Consider the following 19,254-nt stretch of genomic DNA (forward strand, 5'->3'; position numbering starts at 1 on the left):
AACAGAGAAGTGGTATCCAGGAAGATTAACTCATTGCAAGTGAAAAAGTCTGCTGGAAAATATTCATCCAAAGTTATTAAGAGTAGCTGGAGAAGCAGTGATCCCCTCTTTAGTCAGCTTATACCAGCACAGTATTGATCGTGAAGCTGTGTTTTCGCAATGCAAAGTGGCAAGGATTACGCCAATACACAAAAAGGACGATGAGACAGATATCACCAAATACAGACCAGTCTCACTTCTGAGCAAACCAAGCAAGATACTTGAAGAACTTGCGAATGACACGTTAGTTGATAATGTTTTCACAGCTAACGACCTTGCTTCGGACAGACAGTGAGCATACCGCAAATAATATTAGACTGAGTTACTACTAACACAGCTAACTGAACCATGGAGAAAAAGAGCTTGATAAGGGAAAAGCCATTGCAGTTGCGTTTATAGACTTCAAGAAAGCTTTTGATTGCGTCCAGTACTCTCTCCTGATTACAAAGTTACAGCGCAATTTTGGTGTCTGTGGTCTCTTGCTTAACTGGTTAAACAGCTGTCTAAGTGACAGAAAACAGTTCACTGTGGTCAACGGCGCCGAATCTGGGACCCAGTCAGTTCAAGTTGGAGTCCCACAGGGCTCAGTTTTAGGACCGACATTATTTGCTTTATTTTCCAGCGACCCTCCATCCTCTGTGGCTTCGGGAGAGACATACATGTACACTGACGATACCACAGTACACTGTGTTGGGATCAATAGGGTTGTAGCGGTTTCACTATTAAACAGAACGTTAACAGAGCTGTACGAGTGGTGTCTCATAAACAGGCTCACACCACACCCTAAAAACTGCGAGGCTATGCTCATGACTAGGTCTAATTATATCGGACCTATTCCGCCTGCTTCTATTGGGGGCTCCTTGATAACATGGGTTAAAAATCGCGCTTACTAGGAGTAACGGTCGACAACAACCTGACATGGTCACCACACTTACCAGAAGTGAAAAAGAGCTTCGTAAGCAAGCTCAACTTGCTGATAAAATCAAGATTTTTTCCCAAGAGTGTACTAAAAATTTCTATTTAAGTGTTATTCTGCCATCTCTCACCTACAGTCTGATCACTTGGATATACTGCAGTAAATGCAGAGCTATTCGGGACGCTGGAGAATCTCGATAGTCGTGCAGTAAGGATTATTTATGATTTAAAGGACACGTCGAACGAAGACTCCCTAAAGATAGCCAAATGGCAGACTTTGGCATACATCTTCAAGGACAAACTCTCTAAGTTAATGCATAGTGCTTATAATGGCTTATTACCGAAACAACTATGTACTAGTATCATTAACAAGAGGGTGTCGTGTTATGCATTTAGGGGGACAGATTATATTGTTGTACCTAGATTTACATCTCGTTATTTACAGCAATCTATTAGTTATAGAGGAGTAGTCCTCTGGAGTGCAATCACATCGAAATACTCTGATATTGCTTCTGAGCCACGTAGAACTATCAGCTCTAGATTAAGTAAAATTAAAGATTTCACAGAGTTTACTTTTAAAGTAAAATTAGCCTTTACAGTTGATTTTAGCAATCAGGATTTGAGATATTTTCAGGATTTTAATATGTTACAACTGTATTTACATGAGATTTTAGTATTTGTTAGGAGCCTTAAGCTATTTATTAAGTTTCTTATTAATTTGATTAGATAACTAAAGACAAGACCCCGTAAGCGTTTAGCTTTTATCATTCATCGTTTACAAATGAAGTTGATGTATGTATGTATGTATGTATGTATGTATGTATGTATGTATGTATGTATGTATGTATGTATGTATGTATGTATGTAATTGAGCGCCTCAGGCGCTAAGTCAAATCATTACGGTAAGGTTTTAAAGAAATTGTAGCGCTGTGCTGGGAGTTTTATAAGATAATTTGAATTAAAAAACTTAGTTGACAATGTAAATTAGCCGCCATAAAATTATTTGTAAAGCTGACGTTTCGATCGTTAGCCCTTCGTCACTCCAGATATCAGCTTTAGAAACTCTTTACTCAGTCAGTTATCTTTGTGAACCTAGTTGATAAAACTAAGTTGTCATATGAATCATTAACTGATTGATTAATAACTTGATAATATTTTGACATATGGTAATAATGAAATGATTTTCTTCCAAGTATCACAACGATTATGGAGCATGAATGGCTATTTCAAAAGACTGCGCTGTGGGCGATGCGACGTAACAACATATGTTACATATCCGAGCATTCATTTCTGATTTTTAACTTGCTGAAAATACAGCCGACCTAAATGGATCCTAGTTACCATTTTCAGTTAGTTATTATCCTTATATCGGAAAACGATCTGCACGTTTTATTTTATTGTGTTATGAAGAATCCGTCTTGGGCGACTACAAAAAGTACTGCTGAAATAAATAGATATACACACGATTCGCACGCATGCGCAAACAGTTAACTTAACACGTGGGAAAATATCACGGCGGTCTTAATGATACAGGTTTGATTGGTACATTATGTCATTTACTCTAGCTTCTTCTTATGTGTCAATTTAATGAAAAGTTGCTCGCTCTGATCAGTTGTAACTAAATCAAGGATACAAGCATCAACTTTCGATTTACAGCACATCAAGGAATATTGTCACTGTGACAATTTTAGGATGGCTTGTTAGAGGTCTACATCGGTGATACAAATGTGACAATATATGCCACAGTCGCAATGATAAGAAAAACCAGAAGAAACATGTAATCCATTCTTTTAGCCACTCTTTTCCACGTGTACTCTGGTTCCTCGTCTATCCTGTCATCTAGTGGTGGGTTCTTGTCATTTGACTCCGTCATCTCAACACCGTTAACTGTTACCGAGGATCGTCCACGAGCTTCATGAGACCCACTGTTAGGCCGCGATACATTTATCCTCCTCACCCTTTTCCCCTTCTTGATGCTGCAGAAGTCGCAGAATCTTTCGATCCAGCCAGGGGGGGTTCCTTCCTTGAAATACACTCTCACTACAAATATGTTGGCGAACAACACTAACGCTATGATGATCATAGTGACCTGGAGATTGACCCCCAAGATTGGGAGTCCGTCCGAAGTGACAGGCAGGAAGGATGGGATAACGAGCAGAAACACTGTCATGGCCAGGAGAACCGTTGTCACAAAGCCAATACGTTCTCCACTCTCAACGTGGATTAGGAAGCTGCTTAGTGCGAGGACGGTCAGTAAAACAGAAGGAATAGTGAGGTAGAACATATAGTACAGTGACTTTCGTTCCATGGTTAAGGTGTAAACCACTTCGCTGAAGTTAAACGGGCAGCAGTCGCCGTGATCAGTGCTTGATATCGCGGCCGTAATATTTTTGATTTCCCAGTCTCCACTCTCAACGAAACGGGCTAAAAAAGATTATAATAAAACTCTAATGAATATAATCGTAAAACAGTTACTGTAGAATGTAAGTGCTTGGCCGGTTAATCCTAGTAGATCAGTTTGGTGCAATTTGGTGTAATGGTGTCCATTTCCATTTATATATTAAGCTCAGTTACGCACGCATTCTGATTGGTTCTCACTTACGATCTATTGGAGGACCGACGTATAGATGACGTCATCATTAAAACTTTTTTAAAGTCATTATTATATAAAACAAATAGATTCCAAGTTGCCGTGCGTCTGTTCAGTAATAGATCCCAGAGGACGTCAAAATGTGGTAAGAAAATCAATGACACACTCGGCTGCGCCTCGTGTTCCACTTTTTAGTTCTAACCACATTTTGACGGCATCTGTGATCTATTACTGAACAAACGCACGGCAACTTGGAATCTATTTGTTAAATACTTAAAGTAGTTTGACGTAGTCTGATGTAGCTTAGGGATTTTTTTTCTCACTAAACTCCACTAGATTATATCACACTGCACCTAACTACACCAAAATTGCACCAAAGTACGCTAAACTACACCAACTACACGAGCTACTCAATATAACTACACCAAACTATATCAAATCCATAAACCAGGCTACACAGCACGGTAAAAACAGCACGACAGAACATTCAAACAAAAACTAATCAAGTTGCATTAAGTCACACACTACATCCAGCTACAGAGAATACATTTCATTAACTAGTTTGAGCTGAAGACTTCTTTTAACGGTTTCTATCTGTTCATAAAATCTCCAGTCGGTTATTTCAATTTTAAACACTCTTGGAACGTCCTTAAAGGTTAATTATAGCACTTGACAAATTCCTTACTTGCAAAGTTACTTTGGTCCTTAAACAGATTTAACTTCAGAAGGTTTTCTCCATAACTGAACGAGCCAAAGGCAAGTTCGCACTCCTGTTGATCAAATGGCCACAGGTCTATCTTCATTCTGCAACTGACTTTAAATGTTGCCGGTCCACCCCAAGAACACTTTCCTGTATGATCTACAGCAACGTCGGTGACAAACTTGCTAGGTCCACCAGCCAAGTTGATATCATCGTCACCGCTAAAGACAAATAAATGCTGTAAGCGAACTCCGCCAACTGACACTGGAAGTTTCAGGCTTTCAGTGTCAAAGTGTCTCAAATAAGCCAGTAATTCACGGCAATTTAAAGTGCACAACCTTTTTGGTAAAGCTTAAATCAACAAGATACCCAGACTTGAACAAGCTTTGTGTTCGTAAAGATTTTGTGTTGTTTTTAAATTCTAAAATTTTATGTTATGGCATATTTCCAGAAACGTTATCAAATAATACCCTAATCATTCCCTAATCTATCGACAGATTTCAAAGAAAAAAAAAATTCTTAAAAAATTCAAGGATATGATTGTCCATTCCTTTTAGGGAAACTAACAATTCAAAACTCTAGCCACACGCATTAAGGAAAGGCAATATTCTTACTTGTTAAACAGGGCTATATCAGGAACCCAGATTTCCCTGGGCTCAAAATGAACACGATCCACGTCTCCGTAATCACTAATATTCCAAGTTAAGAATTCGTTGTCCCATCTCTGTAAAGAAAGTGATACGCCAATATTGAAAAGGACATCAAAGTGCCCCGGCCCTATCTCTCTTTTTGTCTCAAGATGATTGTTACAACGGTTTACCAACTCAAATTGGGGTTAAAGGGTAATTTAGTTTTATCTGCTGAGTTGATAACAATTGGCTACCGTAAAGAGTTCCAAAGCTGACGTTTCTAAGGTTAGCCTTTCGTCATAGCGAAATGTCAGCTTTGAGACTATTTACGGTGGCCAATTACGGTATCAACTCAGTTGATAATACTAAATTACTCCAGCTGCTATACTCTCTCACCGACGCAGCACCAAAGTTTCTTTAGAAACTTACCCACTTTGTGGATTGGAGCGATAATTTTGTTTCTCGGGAAATACATACACGCAGGACGACTTTTCACTGTTCACTGATTAACAAACTGTCACTGCATCTTATAGTAGGTTCCCCGTTTAGACACCGTACTTTCTTAGTTGTTTCGGAATTTCTTAGTTTCTCGACCCTCCAAAAAAAAACTCTTGACAGTAAGCTCTTGGAACAATCCACTGTTCTTCTTTAAAATACCACTTCGACCCACGTTGCACCGCGTGTTTTTCTGCACGTCAATTAACAGTATCATTTCATACGCCGCTTAAATTAACCACATTTGGACATTGGTGAAGAACCAATCCACCAAATCACCCTTCGTGTTGAGTATATCACTTTAGGTTAAACAGCACCTCATAAGATTGTGTGACACGCTTACTTGTATGACCCAAGTGTCCAGAATAACTAGCTGTTCTTGATTATCCTGTTTGAAAAATAGAGCAGGTGGACATTAAAATATCATATCGACTAGGCAGTGGAGAAATATTTGTTACAGAAAAAAGCGGCTGGGACGAGCCAGAAACGAAATAGTTAGACGATAAAACTGAATTATAATTTACTCTGCAAAGATGATCCAACTGAGGAGACTGCAAAAGGGGCGAAGGTGGAGGGCGGAACGGGGTAAAAAAGTAAATGGTGCGTGAAGAGGAGGGAGTAAGGTAGAGAGCGAGGTAATCTCCTACCCAGATCCTACGTGTAACTGAAATTTTGGTAGTGGCTCGGCTTGGCCGTGTAAGGTCTGGGTACGAGACTAAGTGCACGGTAAGGAAGCCAGGATAAGGGGCTAGGCGAGGAGGGCGGAGTGATAGGTTATGAGAGGGGAGAGGTAAGGGGGGCAAAGTTAAAGGGGGGGGGGGGCGAGAATAATGGGCATAGTATGGAAGCGATCTTGAGGTAAGAACAGGAAGAGGCGTGGTAACGAGGCGAGTTACGGGTGAAAGGCGAGAGGGGTAGGGGAAGTGGGATAGAGGTAAGAGGGCGAGGAAGTGAGGGGAGGGGGGGTGGAGGGTGGAAGGAGGCCCTGCCCTTAGTGAGATTGTAAAAGAGCCCTCTGGTATCTCTAGACAATCCAGTTGCTTCCTGATATATCTTGAATTTCATTCTGACCTTAATTACCACAACAAATTTGCTTGACTTAAATAAAAACAACAAAACATTTCCAGGCCAATGACTGGTACTAAAATTGTTATTATGGCTCTTAAAACAAAAAATTAAGAAAAAAAAAACGCTCAGAAAACAGAATTCCAACTAATTGGAATCTTATAGCTGTAGGCTTTGCTTACCACTTTGACAAGTCGGCTGATTCTTAAAGCAAATTGAACTTTCACGTTCTTTTTGCCTCTTAGCACTGGGCGGACTTTCCTATCGTAATTGTCGAGGAGGTCCCGTCGGATAAGATGTTCCCATGAAGAGTTCGTAGAACCTATAGAACCTACCAAATCGAGTACATTCAATGATAAACGAAACGGAATGTTTGATGAAGATAGACAAACTTAAACACACAGATGGGCAAATAGACCCGAAAGACAAACAGACTGACAGACAGGAAGACAGACCAGTTGACAAGTAGAAGAGGGAAAGACAGAGAGAGACCCTGAGACAGTTGACGGGGAGACAAATAGGCCGACAAAACGACAGTCAGATATAGAGAGACAAAATAAACGCACAGACAGGCGGAGAGACAAACAGATAGAAAGACCAGAAGACATACAGAGACGTGGATAGACCGAAAGACCTTGCGCAGACAAGTGACGGATAGCCGGGGAGACATGAAGTCAAAAAACATACAGAGAAACAGATAGACAGAGAGACGGACGGACAGACAGACAGACAAACAGATAGAGGATAGACAGATAAACAGACAAACAGACAGACAGATAGACGGACAGACAGACAAACAGACAGAAAGATAGGAAGACGGACAGACGGACAGACAGACACACAAACAGACAGACTGTCAGACAGACGGAAGGACAGTAGGGTAGACAGACAAAAAGATAGACAGACCGTTTGTCTATCTGACAGATGGATAGGCAAAGGGAGCGGAAAGATAGACAGACAAGAAGACCTGCACGCAAAAGGAGTGCTTAAAGGTGTGAAAAGTGGTTGAAGATAACTAATTGTACAGATATTCAAATCATTTCGAATCCAGTTTGGAATGAACACAAGTCACTTTTTGCAAAGACCAACAAAATTACATAAGCCCGTAGGCATTATGTGACATTGTACTTTCTGAGAACAATTACAAGTGCTTCGTCATTCCGAATTGCACAAGCGTCGAACTCATTAATTATGTACAAGGTAAAACTTGAGGCAGCTTTTCATAATTATGCAGCAGCATGACGCATGAATCGTTTCTTTTTATCCTGAAGCTCATATCAATTAAAGTTCATCACCCATGAAGTCTGACAGAGTTTTAATCGACTTTCAGGCAGCTCAGTGAGTTTTTGAGACGCATTGATTTCATCATCAACAATCTTTCGAAGCAGCATTTAAGTTTCCCCTAAACTGACTACGAAATTTTAAAATCCTGGCAAAACTTCCACAGCAAGATTATTCTTTCCAAGAATATCGCTTCGATGATTGTTCGGATACATGAAGTAGCGTTTATGAAATAAACATAGAGAGTCAAGGCAATAACAATCTGAAACTTGACAAGAACTTTTAGATAAACCTTTAAAGCTAAACAGTTGATGTCGCATTTTAAGTGGAAGATTTGTTGTGTTGATAACATGTTTCCAAGTTGCAAGGGTAACTTGCCACAGCCGAACACCAAAGAATCGAAGGCACGCGTTGAAAACCTCATGAGAAATTAAAAAGATGCCACCGGCTCGAATAAATGAATTGCTAAAAGTAACTGCGTTTCCTTTGAACGCCGGATCCGAGCTTTCTTCAGCGAAAAGATGTGTGAGGTCTATTTGGCGTTCTCAGTCTTATTATGGGAAAATTAAAATTGGAAAGTACAGTAACTGTAATTAAAATTGTGTTAATTTAAGGCAGAACGGGTTCCAGAAGAATAACAAAACAAATTCATCGTAGTTCCCTCAAATTGCTATGTTTTTGTTGTTAGACCCCTCGTAACTAATTAAAAAACCTTTACATGCAAATACGTTTGTTATTCCGAGCTCTTCCTATCTTTAATTTTCAATTTGCACAACCCGTTATTTTATTTACACGAACGACACAATCAGCCATTCAAATTGTGAGCTGCGAAAACAAGTATGTCATCTACGATGGGTTTTGAAGATACCACAGGCAATAAAACTCTGAACTTCCTGTATAGATACATAGCGATGTCTCTGCTTCTGGCCAAATATTTGCAATGAAGGTGTTAACAATGTGGAACCCGCAGAAATGGTTTCAGCCTGAAAATGTCAAATTCATAAACATGATGTAGACCTTCGACATGGAAAAAACAATATTGGTCCTAGTGCGGTTCAACTGAAAGTTTAACAGTTTAGGAGAACAACTTGCGGCACTGAAATTATTTTCGAGATTAACGTACTTGTAAATAACAAGAACTTTGAGATATTCAAATTTTTATTTCCTTTGTGGTACAAATTCAATACCATTTAGTTTAACAAGCACTGAAATCGTTTTACTTTACAAAATGATTAACATAAACTTTTCTTGAAAAGGTAGTCATTAGCGCTCGAAAATTAATTAAGTTACAGGTTTTGAAATGTGGTTGTAATAACTTTTCCCGATCCATTGCAGTGTAGAATACTGCGCTGATAAACGTGCAACTACAAATAAGTTGTGAAATGTTAAGGAATATTTAAAGTCGTTAAATTGTTATTCTGCTTTTTAATATTGCGGAGTCATGCAATCAACAACTCCTCCTAATCAAAGAAAAACAGTTCGAATGGCACAACTTGAAGTGAAGCTAAGCTGTTGAAAACATTGGAACAGAACTATTCTCAACCACAAATTGTTGTTGAGACAAGAATTGACGACTGGGAAATCGAACATGTCTTATGCTCTTGCATTAAGTGAGACGTGAGCTTTATCATTGTGCGTCATGCTTGTGAACATGTTTGTTTTGTTGCTCCGTAAGCAAGTGTTTTCCCTTGAGAGGGACTCTGATGCAAAATTTGCTGATCAATTCATGTTCGTGACTGACTTTTTAAACAAACTTTCGCTATGTGGGGCAGGCAAGTGATATTTTGGTGGTCGCAGGTGATAAAAGTGAAGTAATCGAATGATATATTTCAAAAAGTTAATGCTCCGATAGCGCTCTTCCTGTCATCGGTGAAAATCTTAGGTGTGTATAATAATACGCAAATATTTAATGATTCAACGAAAGTACGCAATCATATGGTAATAATATGAAAATGTTTCTCTCTAGATCTGGTTGTTCCCCTAATTTACTCGTAACTATGGCTCTGTTCCTCGCGCATGGAAAAATTTCATGGTGAATATTGAACTAGACAAAAACCTTCGCAACTGATCCTTGTCAGTTTCTGATTAACAACATAACATTGAAATTCAACCCTAACCCGGAGCGTTTGCGTATTTCAAAAGTAGTCTCCCAGTAGTGTTTAGAACAATAAAGGTAATTTCAAAAGTCACTTCAATGTTTTGCTGAACACTTACCTGCCACAAAAGATAGTATTTTGACGCACATTAGAAGTGCTGCAACTCGATTCATCTTAGAAACTTTGAAGCTGACGACTTCTTTTCGAACTCACTCTATCCCGCTTGTGATCGGGATCTCTCCCTAAATGAGATGGCGATTGATTTCTGTTCAATGTTTCAATTATAATAACGATATCCACGAAACGATGAAATATTGGACAAGGTTAGCAGATCGTTCGCGCTACTCACGCACAGTAGCTGGATGACGTCGCACATATCGAGTGACGTCACGTAGGGCCTTAAAATTTATTGATAACCAATTTATTATTTGGAAATTCATTATCATGATACTAAAAAGTCTGAAAGTACGTCAGTGACAATTTGTATCATGGGGAAGAAGAGGGTTGCAAATAACGGCCAAAACACTCAGGGATGGTGTACTTTTGCGAAAATTTAGAAGGATTCAAAACTTTCGTCTCCTGCAGTGTCATATTTGGTCAACATGCCTTGCTAAATTCAATGTTCTCTGCCCAACGGTAAGTCTACGAACTAAATATAAGTCAGAACATAAGTTTGCCGTAGCACCTTGCAAGATTATTTGTTTTCATCATCAGAGTGGGTACAGCAAAAATCTTTCCGCTGTAAAGAGTTTCTAAAAATTATCTTTCGAGCGCCCTTCGTCAAAGCGTTAGCTCCTTGTCCTTTAATCTGACGAAGTGCTAAAGCTCGAAAGATCATTTATAGAAACTCTTCGCAGTGCAAACTCATATAATCCATTCAGTTGATAAAACTGACGTCCTAAAGAAACGGCAAAGGTACTGGCGGCCTTTATAATCCCTCTTCTTCAAAATCCATATGGTAAAAGTAGTTTATTCAAAATGATTTTAGTGAAAACAAGAAAAACATGCACTTCTCTTGTGACTTTTAGGCCATTTTCTCTCTTGTGTGGCGCGCGTTTCGCCAATTGAGTTTCAAATTTAAACCTGGTCAGTCTTAAAAAGTCCCGGATATGTCACAGCATTCTGCGCGATGTCAAATTATTCTGTGTAAACAGACAGCTTCCCATCGACACAGTGCCACAGTTTCTTTAGAATCGTCCCCTCTGGTAACAGCTCACGGCGTGGTTGATAATGAAGAACCACGTTGGCCAGAGGTTATAATCTCTTGGCTTAATGAAATAATTTCATTGGACCTGCTGGCGAAAATAATATAAAGAAATCATCTAGGAGGCACGAATCCCGTCGAAGCTTAAACTATTTCACGCTTCTTTACTGCAATTGTTTGAATTCCAGTCCACCTGGGATGATCATTTCTTTGCTTGAGAATTTTACTGGTAAGAATGCATTACATCTGAATATCTTGAGAAAAATTTCTATTTCAAAAATTTGTCACAAGAATCGGGAATTCTTTTCTCAAGAACGAGAATTCTTTGTAGCAGGCAATGAAGAAGAGTTCTGCTGAAAAGAGTGTTCAGTTACAAATCTTATGAAAAGAATCGCAACTTCAGAATTCATAAGGTAAGAGGCAGAATCTCTGTTACAACAATGCGAATTATTATAACCAAAATTTTATTAAGTTAACTTTTATCGCCAGGAATTTTGATAATTATACACCTAAACATCTAATGTAGCCTGTTAAACTTTGCTACATTACAGCGCCGGGTGGAGTAGGTAATATAAATGAACGATTCCCTGGGAAAGCGAAAAATGATGTCGTAGCCGCAATAATTTATATCAAATTTTCGTGAGAAAATTCACAACACCAAAATTAATACCTTTCGAAGCGAAAGACTTAGCTGGAGGTTTGAGCAGTTATAAAATACTCAAATGTCTGTCATTAGAATCTCTTTTGCAGCTCTTAAGAGGAACGCGATCGATGTAAAACGCTTGGTAGCCGCCCTATATTCGAAATCGGTTGCGCGGACTCAACGTTTTAACGGTTCCGAAAATGGGGTACATATTCTTCATGAAGTATGTACCAGAGCTGAGTTAGGATTTTACCTTCTTTCGATCTCATATGAGGAAGAAAATTTCAGCGGCTAATCCTGCCTTCCGCTCCAGGAGGACGTTCAAATCTGGGTTCATATTGACTGATTCAATAGGTATACTCGGAGTGTCAGGTGGATTCTTGTTACAGTAATTTAGTGTCAACCGATCGAAGGAAGCTGGCATCAGTAAGATGAGGTCCAAGAAACTGAATACTGCTTGATCGGACTTCTCCTTCGTTGGAAACATGCTGTTAACAAAGCTGTTAGAAGAAAGTGCTCTTCAGCAACTGATTAACACCCTGTTAATACTGTACTGATTGCAGGACCGGTAAATTGAATTTTAGTACTAGTTGCAGAGCTCGAGGTTAAGATAAATTACAACTGAATGGTGGCAAACTATATGAAGTAGAAGGTCTCGATTGATGATGGTAACTTGTGTAAAAAATATCCAATTCAGCTAAAAATCATATTGCTCTCTGGTATGAACAGTTTGAATTAATTGTTGAAGTGCGACAAATAGTGAATTAGATGTTATAATCCATTTTATGGAAATCCGTTTGTATAATTATACCCTCAAGATTTCCCTCTAACGTTCCGTTACAGGTTACTGTCGAATTACGATTACTCGAAGTTTCCGCATGAGAGGAGGCTGGTGCCGAAATAAAGCGCGAGAGCGAAGTCACGCTTTGCTTGGCGGCTTGAAAAATAATGGCGATCAAGTGGTTTTAGCTGCTGATTAGAAGTCACCTGTTGCAATAAAAATAATCAAAATTGAATGATCGGTGATGTTTTGTTAGCCTTCGGACAAGAGGCCGCGAAGTAAGTTAAAATCCTGTCGCTGAGCAAAACAAAAAGTTTTTAGATATGAAATACTCGCCAATATTCAATCAATTGTTTTTTGACCGTAACTGTCTCGTTATACATTGAGTAGGGCGTGAACACCGCATATTATCGTCACGCAACGGATATAAGACGACATTGGGAGAGCCATCGTCGTTTTCTCGCCTTTTTTGCGCATTTATTTTTATAAAGGCCTGATACCCTGTGTGGCGGTACAAAATCTTTACTTGTATCCATACAGGAAAAATTTAGTCCTGTCCGAAAAACGCTCAAACTTATGCGCATGTGCGGACTTGCTAGTGACTAAATGGGGTGCCTTCAGGCTGACAGTAGAAATTTTTATAAACTGTTTAATTTTTTGTCTCACGATGTTGTGACTTGAGATGTAGATCGTGACGTTTCGACTGCTTAGTACTATGCTAACTCAATTAGCATTGGTAATTAGTCCCTAGGGATTTTGGATATAATAGATTGTTTTGTATCACTCCTTGTCACTTCACTTGAGGCCTTGGGCTGTGTACTGCTTGAAGCGTTCTATAACTTTTTTCGACGGATCAATCCGACATGGCGGAACAAGTTCCCCAAGCCGTTGCCGGTGGAGCGATAGCTCAAGTTGTTCAAAATCCTCAACCTGCTCAAGGCGAACCTGCCGTGGCGCAGCAAGCTCAGGACCAACCTTTGGCACAACAAGCTCAGAATCGAGAGGTACGCATCTTTTTCTGTTTCGGATACCATGTGGTTGATTATATTTCAGTGGCTAATTTTTATCGGTAGAGTTTAGATTTGGTTTACTTTCTGTAGATGTGAAATTGTGTCAGGCCTGCGGGGCCGTGAAAGTTTTTTCTTTGCCTGCGGGGCCGTTAAAGTTACTTGCCTGCGAGGCCGTGAAAGTTTTCTTTGCCTGCGGGGCCGTGAAAGTTTTTTCTTTGCCTGCGAGGCCGTGAGAGTTTTCTTTGCCTGCGGGGCTGTGAAAGTTTTTCTTTGCCTGCGGGGTTGTGAAGTTTTCTTTGCCTGCGGGGCCGTGAAAGTTTTCTTTGTCTGCGTGGCCGTGAAAGTTTCTTTGCCTGTGGGGCTGTGCTGAAAGTTTTCTTTTGCCTGCGAGGCCGTTTGGATTTATTTGCCTGCGGGGCCGTGGAAGTTTCCTTTGCTTAGGAGGCCGAGAAATTTTCTTTGTCTTCGTAGCCGCGAAAGTTGTTTTGTCTGCGGGGCTGTTAAAGTTTTCTTTGTCTGCGGGGATCAAAGTTTTTTTTTTTTTTTCTTTGCTTGCGAGGCCGTGAAAGTTTCTTTGTCTGCACTGTCATTTAAATTTTTTGTTTGTGCTTCTGGGGTCGAAAATAGTTTCGGTGTTTTGCTTTTTGGAATGAAATGCTTTATGTTCACCTTCGGTTGAGGTAGTGTGATGCTGGCGCGCAAGAATAAATTTTTTCTCCTTTAGCCTTTTTTGTTTTTGTGGCTTGAATTTTACTTTGTAGCCCCTCGTTTAAGAAATTGCTTGCTGATGTAGAAAGTTCTGTTGCCGTGCTTTGCTTCGTTGGAGTGTGATGCCTGAGCATCAGTCGCCGTTCATTTGCTTGTGCAAGCTTACGTGTAGTAGCTTTTAGTTGTAAGGTATGTAAAAAAGAAAAAAAAAAAAAAAAAAAAAAAAAAAACCAAAGACTGCTCTGCCGTTGTGTGTTTTTAAAACAGTTTTTGGCCTGTGAGGCTAGGAGCGTTCATCGTTTTTGCCGGAAGTTTGAGGTTTTGATAATTTAATTTAATTTTTATTTAATTTAATCTAACCTAATGTAATGTAATATTTCATAACTTGTAATCTAATCGGTGTTGTTCTTTTTCAGCCTGTATTATACTGTGCTCGATCAGTTATGAGATTGAGTAATGGAAAGAAAGGGAATGAATGGATCAGTGATTTTTTATCTTACCTTTTGAAATCTGTTATATAGGAGGAGGGTGATCTTGCTCGTGTCTTAGAGAGACTTAAGAAGTTGGAAGATTCCCAAAAGCAATCTGTTGAATCAGTGTTGGAGGATTTACAGCACCTAATACGTTCTCCGTTGTTCCAGAAGGACCAGGCAATTGATTACCTAGTGAATCTGAAGATTGTGGCCAAGGAAACAAAACACGCGAAAGCTGGATTTTATTCTGCAGTGCTAACAGCAATGCAAAATAAAATGTGGGCCTCAAACATGCAATTTAAGCGCTATCTTGAAGCCCTCTTAGGAGATAAGGAGGATGAAGTGGTACTCAAGCGGATTGCTGCCGTAGATAAAGCGTTGCGAGTGCCTGGAGTTGGTGCAAATCGTTTCATGCCAAGGGGGAGAGGCAGGGATAGATCACAAGTCCAGTGTTTTCAGTGTGGCCTATATGGGCATTATCAGAGGTTCTGTTCCTCGCGTCCACAGCCAGGTCCTCAGTCTAAGAGGCCTCGCCTTTATAATCAAGGAGTTGAGGCACCTCAAAAACAATGAATGTATTGACAGGATTAAGGCGTTTTCCCAATGTTTTTTTATCAGTTTCCAGTATTTATGCCGTGTGTTTCCCGGCATTAAAGGCTCCCTTTTCATTGTGTCAATCGGTGTCTGTTGTTGTTTCAATTTTAATTCACTTTTGTAAGTTCTGGATCGGGGTAGAGTAGCTCCTGCTGGTTCATCACATATGGTGACCACCAGACGACCTGTTTTCAGGCGAATTGAGGCTGCTCCCTCCTGATCGGGAACCCCAGGTCTTCCCATGGGTGATCTCTCTTTTTGCCATCTTTTCCTTAGATTTTGGGTGGTACTAAGCGTAAAGCTGCTGTGGATAACTTTTACGTTCTTACGGAATTTCAACTATAGACAACGGCAATTAAGCCAAGAAACGAGACCCTATGGGTGGATATGACTGGGGTTCCCGTTCAGGGGGGTGCAGCTGTGTGTTGGGAAAGTGTTATCTCATCTGGTAAGGTTCCGGATCTGGGGACTTTTACATTTAAGGGATCCGGATTCCTTTGTGGCAGGTGGTCTTCACCGTAATTCAGCCGCATGGGAGCTGGTACTTGAGAGTCTTCCGTTGAGGAACTGTATTCTAGATTGGATTAGAAATAAAGTCGACATCTTAAGTTTTTCAAGACCTTTTGCGGGAGTTTTCAAGAGAGCTAAATATTCGTCTACTGTTCCACCTAAGAAGATTTTCCCGAATCATGTAAACTATAAAAATTTTACGGAATTTATATCCAAGGAGATTCGGAATCGTGTTTTAACCGGCGCGGTTAGAGTCTGGGGGGTAGTGGGTGTCGATGATCCCCCCCATCTTGTGTTGCCACTCACGGTCGAACCTACGAAGCCTCGACTTTGTATTGACGCGAGGTTTCTAAACCTTTGGATGAAAGATATGCCGTTTTCCCTGGATAAACTGAGTGAAGTGACTAGGTATGTTTATCCCGGATCGTTCATGACCAAGTGCGACGACAAGTCCGGGTATGATCACGTGATGTTGACAGAGGCCTCGCAATCATACTTTGGTTTTAGTTTTGGTGGCCTGTGGTTTGTTTGTACGACTCTTCCGTTCGGATGGGAAATCTCCCCTTATGTTTATCATACCATTGGTCTGGCCGCCACAGGTTTCTTGAGAGCTCAAGGGATTCCTTGTTCTCTCTATATAGACGATCGCTTAAATGGAGAGCTTTTGCGACCGACTGGGTCTTGGTCCATATTACCAGCGGACAGATCTTTGCAGTTCAGGTTGCTGGCAGCTACAGGTGCCATATTCGTTGTCCTTTCTGTGTTGGTTGATCTCGGTTATACCATTGGTATCAAGAAGTCGGTTCTTGTGCCGGTCACATCCCTGGGGTATTTGGGTCTGATCGTGGATTCCGTTCGACAATCGTTTTTGGTGCCGCGCCGTAAGATTGAGTCCTGGGCCTTAATTAGGGGGAAATTTCTTGCCTGCAAGAAGACTGTTTGGATCAAAACTTTACAACGATTTCAGGGGAAATGCATATCTTTCTCTTTGGCTGTTCCAGCCGCGAAATTGTTTATTAGAGAAATGAGTACAGCGATCGCTTCTGGCTTGGATGATGGGCAAGTGTCTATGACCGACGCTTTGAGGGAGGAAATTTCGCATTGGCGTTACCTTAACGACTGGAAGGACACTCTTCCGTGGAGAGACGAGAAGCATGTGCGTATTGCGATTTCTACCGATGCGTCCGGTTAGGGGTGGGGTTGTGCGGTTCATTCACCTTCGGATGATCAGATTTTTCGAGATTATTGGGAGAAGGACACGAGTTCATAGACAGGATTGTCACACCTGGGGAGGTAATGCGGGGCTAGATTGTGAGTGCCCTAAACGTTTGGTATTTGGGACTATAGATTCATCGATTGGCAAGTTGCGTGCTATATTTGCAGAGAGTGGTCGAGGCGCAGAATGGTAGTCTTTGTTAGGTGTAGGTAATCCAGCTTCTTGTAGGTCAGTGAAGACTTATTTGAGTAATGTGCGGGAAGAACAACTAAAGGCTAGGGTAACTCCACGCCAGGCAGAGCCTATCTTAGTGAACGATTTGTTGGTTATCTCTGACTACATTAGAGCCCTTTTGTTGCATTCTTCGACTTTGCGCGCAATTCAGATTTTTATGTATGCCCGCGATCAGGCTTTATTTAAGGCATTATTTTTTTGCTGGTGATAGAGCAGCTGATTTGTTACAAGTAAAAGTATCTGATGTTTACGTTTCTCGGATAATTCTGGTTTGTTGTTCAATCATGTTTGGACAAAGTCTCTCAGGTCAGGTGACGCAAATGTGTTTGCCTTTAAGCGGGGATCTAATCCTTTGATTTGTCCTGTCCGGGGTTTGGAAATGTATTTTGATGTGTGTAAGCTGTTACGTATTAACCTTGCGCCAGGTTTCCTTTTTCGCTCTATTTCAAAATCTGGCGGAGTTTGTTTCAGCCATTTGGAGTCTTCGGCGGCTCAAGCGCGTTTGAGTATTTATGTTCCCGCGCTAGTTGGGAAGTTATCTAGTAGTCATTTAACAGTTCATGGGTTTCGCAGTGGGGCGGCTGTATCTTTAGCATTGCGAAGCGTAAGTCTCAGTGAAATCATGGACCACATTGGCTGGAAATCTAGTAAGACGGCGCTTCACTATATCAAGCTTAAGCAAGTGGTGAATCCAGCAGGCGTGGCGGCTAAACTAGCGGATCTCCCTTTACAAGCGGGGCAGGACTACAAACATCAGGATCGTCTTGTGGGATTCTCCCAAGCTTTTTCATGAATTTATTTTATTGAAGTTTTGAACTATTATAGTATAGGTTATTGTTAATGATTAGATATAGTATGTATTAAGTAAGGATTGGAAAGAGGATTAAAGAGTTCTTTGTGTTTCTTTTCTTAGGGTGTGTGATTGTTCATTTCATATGAGTGTGGGTGTAGGCTTGGGAAGGCCAGAGCGATTCTCCATACCTTATTACCATCTCATGAATAACAATTCCTAGGGAGAAATATTACACTATGCTAACTCAATTAGCATTGGTAATTAGTCCCTAGGGATTTTGGATATAATAGATTGTTTTGTATCACTCCTTGTCACTTCACTTGAGGCCTTGGGCTGTGTTCTGCGCATCGAAGCGTTTTCCCACCCACCCCACCCCCGGTCGGATTGATCCGTCTCACCATCACCCCTTCGCCTGGCTTGGGCTTTCCCGGCCAGAGCGATTCTCCATACCTTATTACCATCTCATGAATAACAATTCCTAGGGAGAAATATTACACTAGTCTTCATTAGGCGATGGGGTCGACTGCTCACACGTTACCATTTGTATCACAGCGATCTAAGGCGTTGGTGGATGTCGATCCCCATAGTTCCGATGGGTACTGGTTTTAGCGATGCTGAGTTGTCCCTGTTAAAGAAAAAAATTAAGTTTTCTGTGATTCCTGCAAATATCCTAGCTACCGAGATCATAGCTAAAAATGTTAAATCAGCAGTAAGACGTGACCACACAATGTGTAACAAGCAGACACTGTCAAAAGAGCCGTTTTTATACAATATCCCACAACAAAGCCCAACATCACGAAGAAACAATGGAACGCCTTTAAGAGCCTTAAAGAAGTCAACTCGATCATGATCCTCCCGGCGGATAAGGGTTGTGTTAGGTTGTGTTAAACACCTAGGACCTATGGTTTCAAGGCTAACGTACCGTTGAGGCCTACTGTGTCCTTCGTAAACACCTTGTCTGCTTTCTTAGCTAACATCCTATCTCCCCTGACTGGAAATTCAGATTTCACGGTGACCGACTCGGTTCACTTCTCTTCCACCATCAGCGGTGAGAAGATTCAAGACCACAAGATCATGGTGTCCTTCGACAAAAAGTCATTCTTCACCAACGTCCCAACCAAGGGTGCTGTAGAAGCCGCATTAAGAAAGTTAGAGAGTGACACAAGCCTTGCAGACCGCACGACTCTTACAGCTGCTCAGATAGCAGACCTCACATACTTCCAGTATAACGGTTCGATCTACGAATAGCTAGAGGGTGCAGCCATAATTTATTTAGGG

General features: G+C 40.8%; 3 protein-coding genes across 3 annotated transcripts in view; 2 read left to right on the plus strand and 1 right to left on the minus strand.

Moving 5' to 3' along the window:
- LOC149034150 (uncharacterized) overlaps window positions 1-19,254 on the plus strand; it is a 95,216-nt gene that overhangs the window by 51,415 nt on the left and 24,547 nt on the right. The window lies entirely within an intron of this gene.
- On the minus strand, window positions 2,329-10,196 carry LOC113687082 (neuronal acetylcholine receptor subunit alpha-7). Its single transcript, XM_027204790.2, has 6 exons — window positions 9,929-10,196; window positions 6,616-6,764; window positions 5,712-5,756; window positions 4,859-4,968; window positions 4,230-4,465; window positions 2,329-3,378 (listed from the first exon to the last, which is right to left on the minus strand). Exons 1-6 carry the CDS (start codon window positions 9,981-9,983, stop codon window positions 2,663-2,665), a joined length of 1,311 nt encoding a protein of 436 aa, XP_027060591.2. The 5' UTR covers window positions 9,984-10,196; the 3' UTR covers window positions 2,329-2,662.
- Window positions 13,152-18,092, plus strand: LOC149034155 (uncharacterized). Its single transcript, XM_089193489.1, has 2 exons — window positions 13,152-13,442; window positions 14,678-18,092. The coding sequence occupies exons 1-2, from the start codon at window positions 13,302-13,304 to the stop codon at window positions 15,200-15,202; spliced, it is 666 nt and encodes a 221-aa protein (XP_089049615.1). The 5' UTR covers window positions 13,152-13,301; the 3' UTR covers window positions 15,203-18,092.

This window comes from Pocillopora damicornis, chromosome 14 (assembly GCF_964200805.1).
Source record: "Pocillopora damicornis chromosome 14, jaPocDami1.2, whole genome shotgun sequence".
In the NCBI taxonomy this organism is placed as follows: Eukaryota; Metazoa; Cnidaria; class Anthozoa; order Scleractinia; family Pocilloporidae; genus Pocillopora; species Pocillopora damicornis.

Coding starts and splice junctions, on each gene's coding strand:
- LOC113687082 (XM_027204790.2), bottom strand. CDS start 9,983: ATGAATCGAGTTGCAGCACTTCTAATGTGCGTCAAAATACTATCTTTT. Junction 6,765..9,928: donor AATACTATCTTTTGTGGCAG/GTAAGTGTTCAG, acceptor TCGATTTGGTAG/GTTCTATAGGTTCTACGAAC. Junction 4,466..4,858: donor GATATAGCCCTGTTTAACAA/GTAAGAATATTG, acceptor ATTTGTCTTTAG/CGGTGACGATGATATCAACT.
- LOC149034155 (XM_089193489.1), top strand. CDS start 13,302: ATGGCGGAACAAGTTCCCCAAGCCGTTGCCGGTGGAGCGATAGCTCAA. Junction 13,443..14,677: donor AACAAGCTCAGAATCGAGAG/GTACGCATCTTT, acceptor TCTGTTATATAG/GAGGAGGGTGATCTTGCTCG.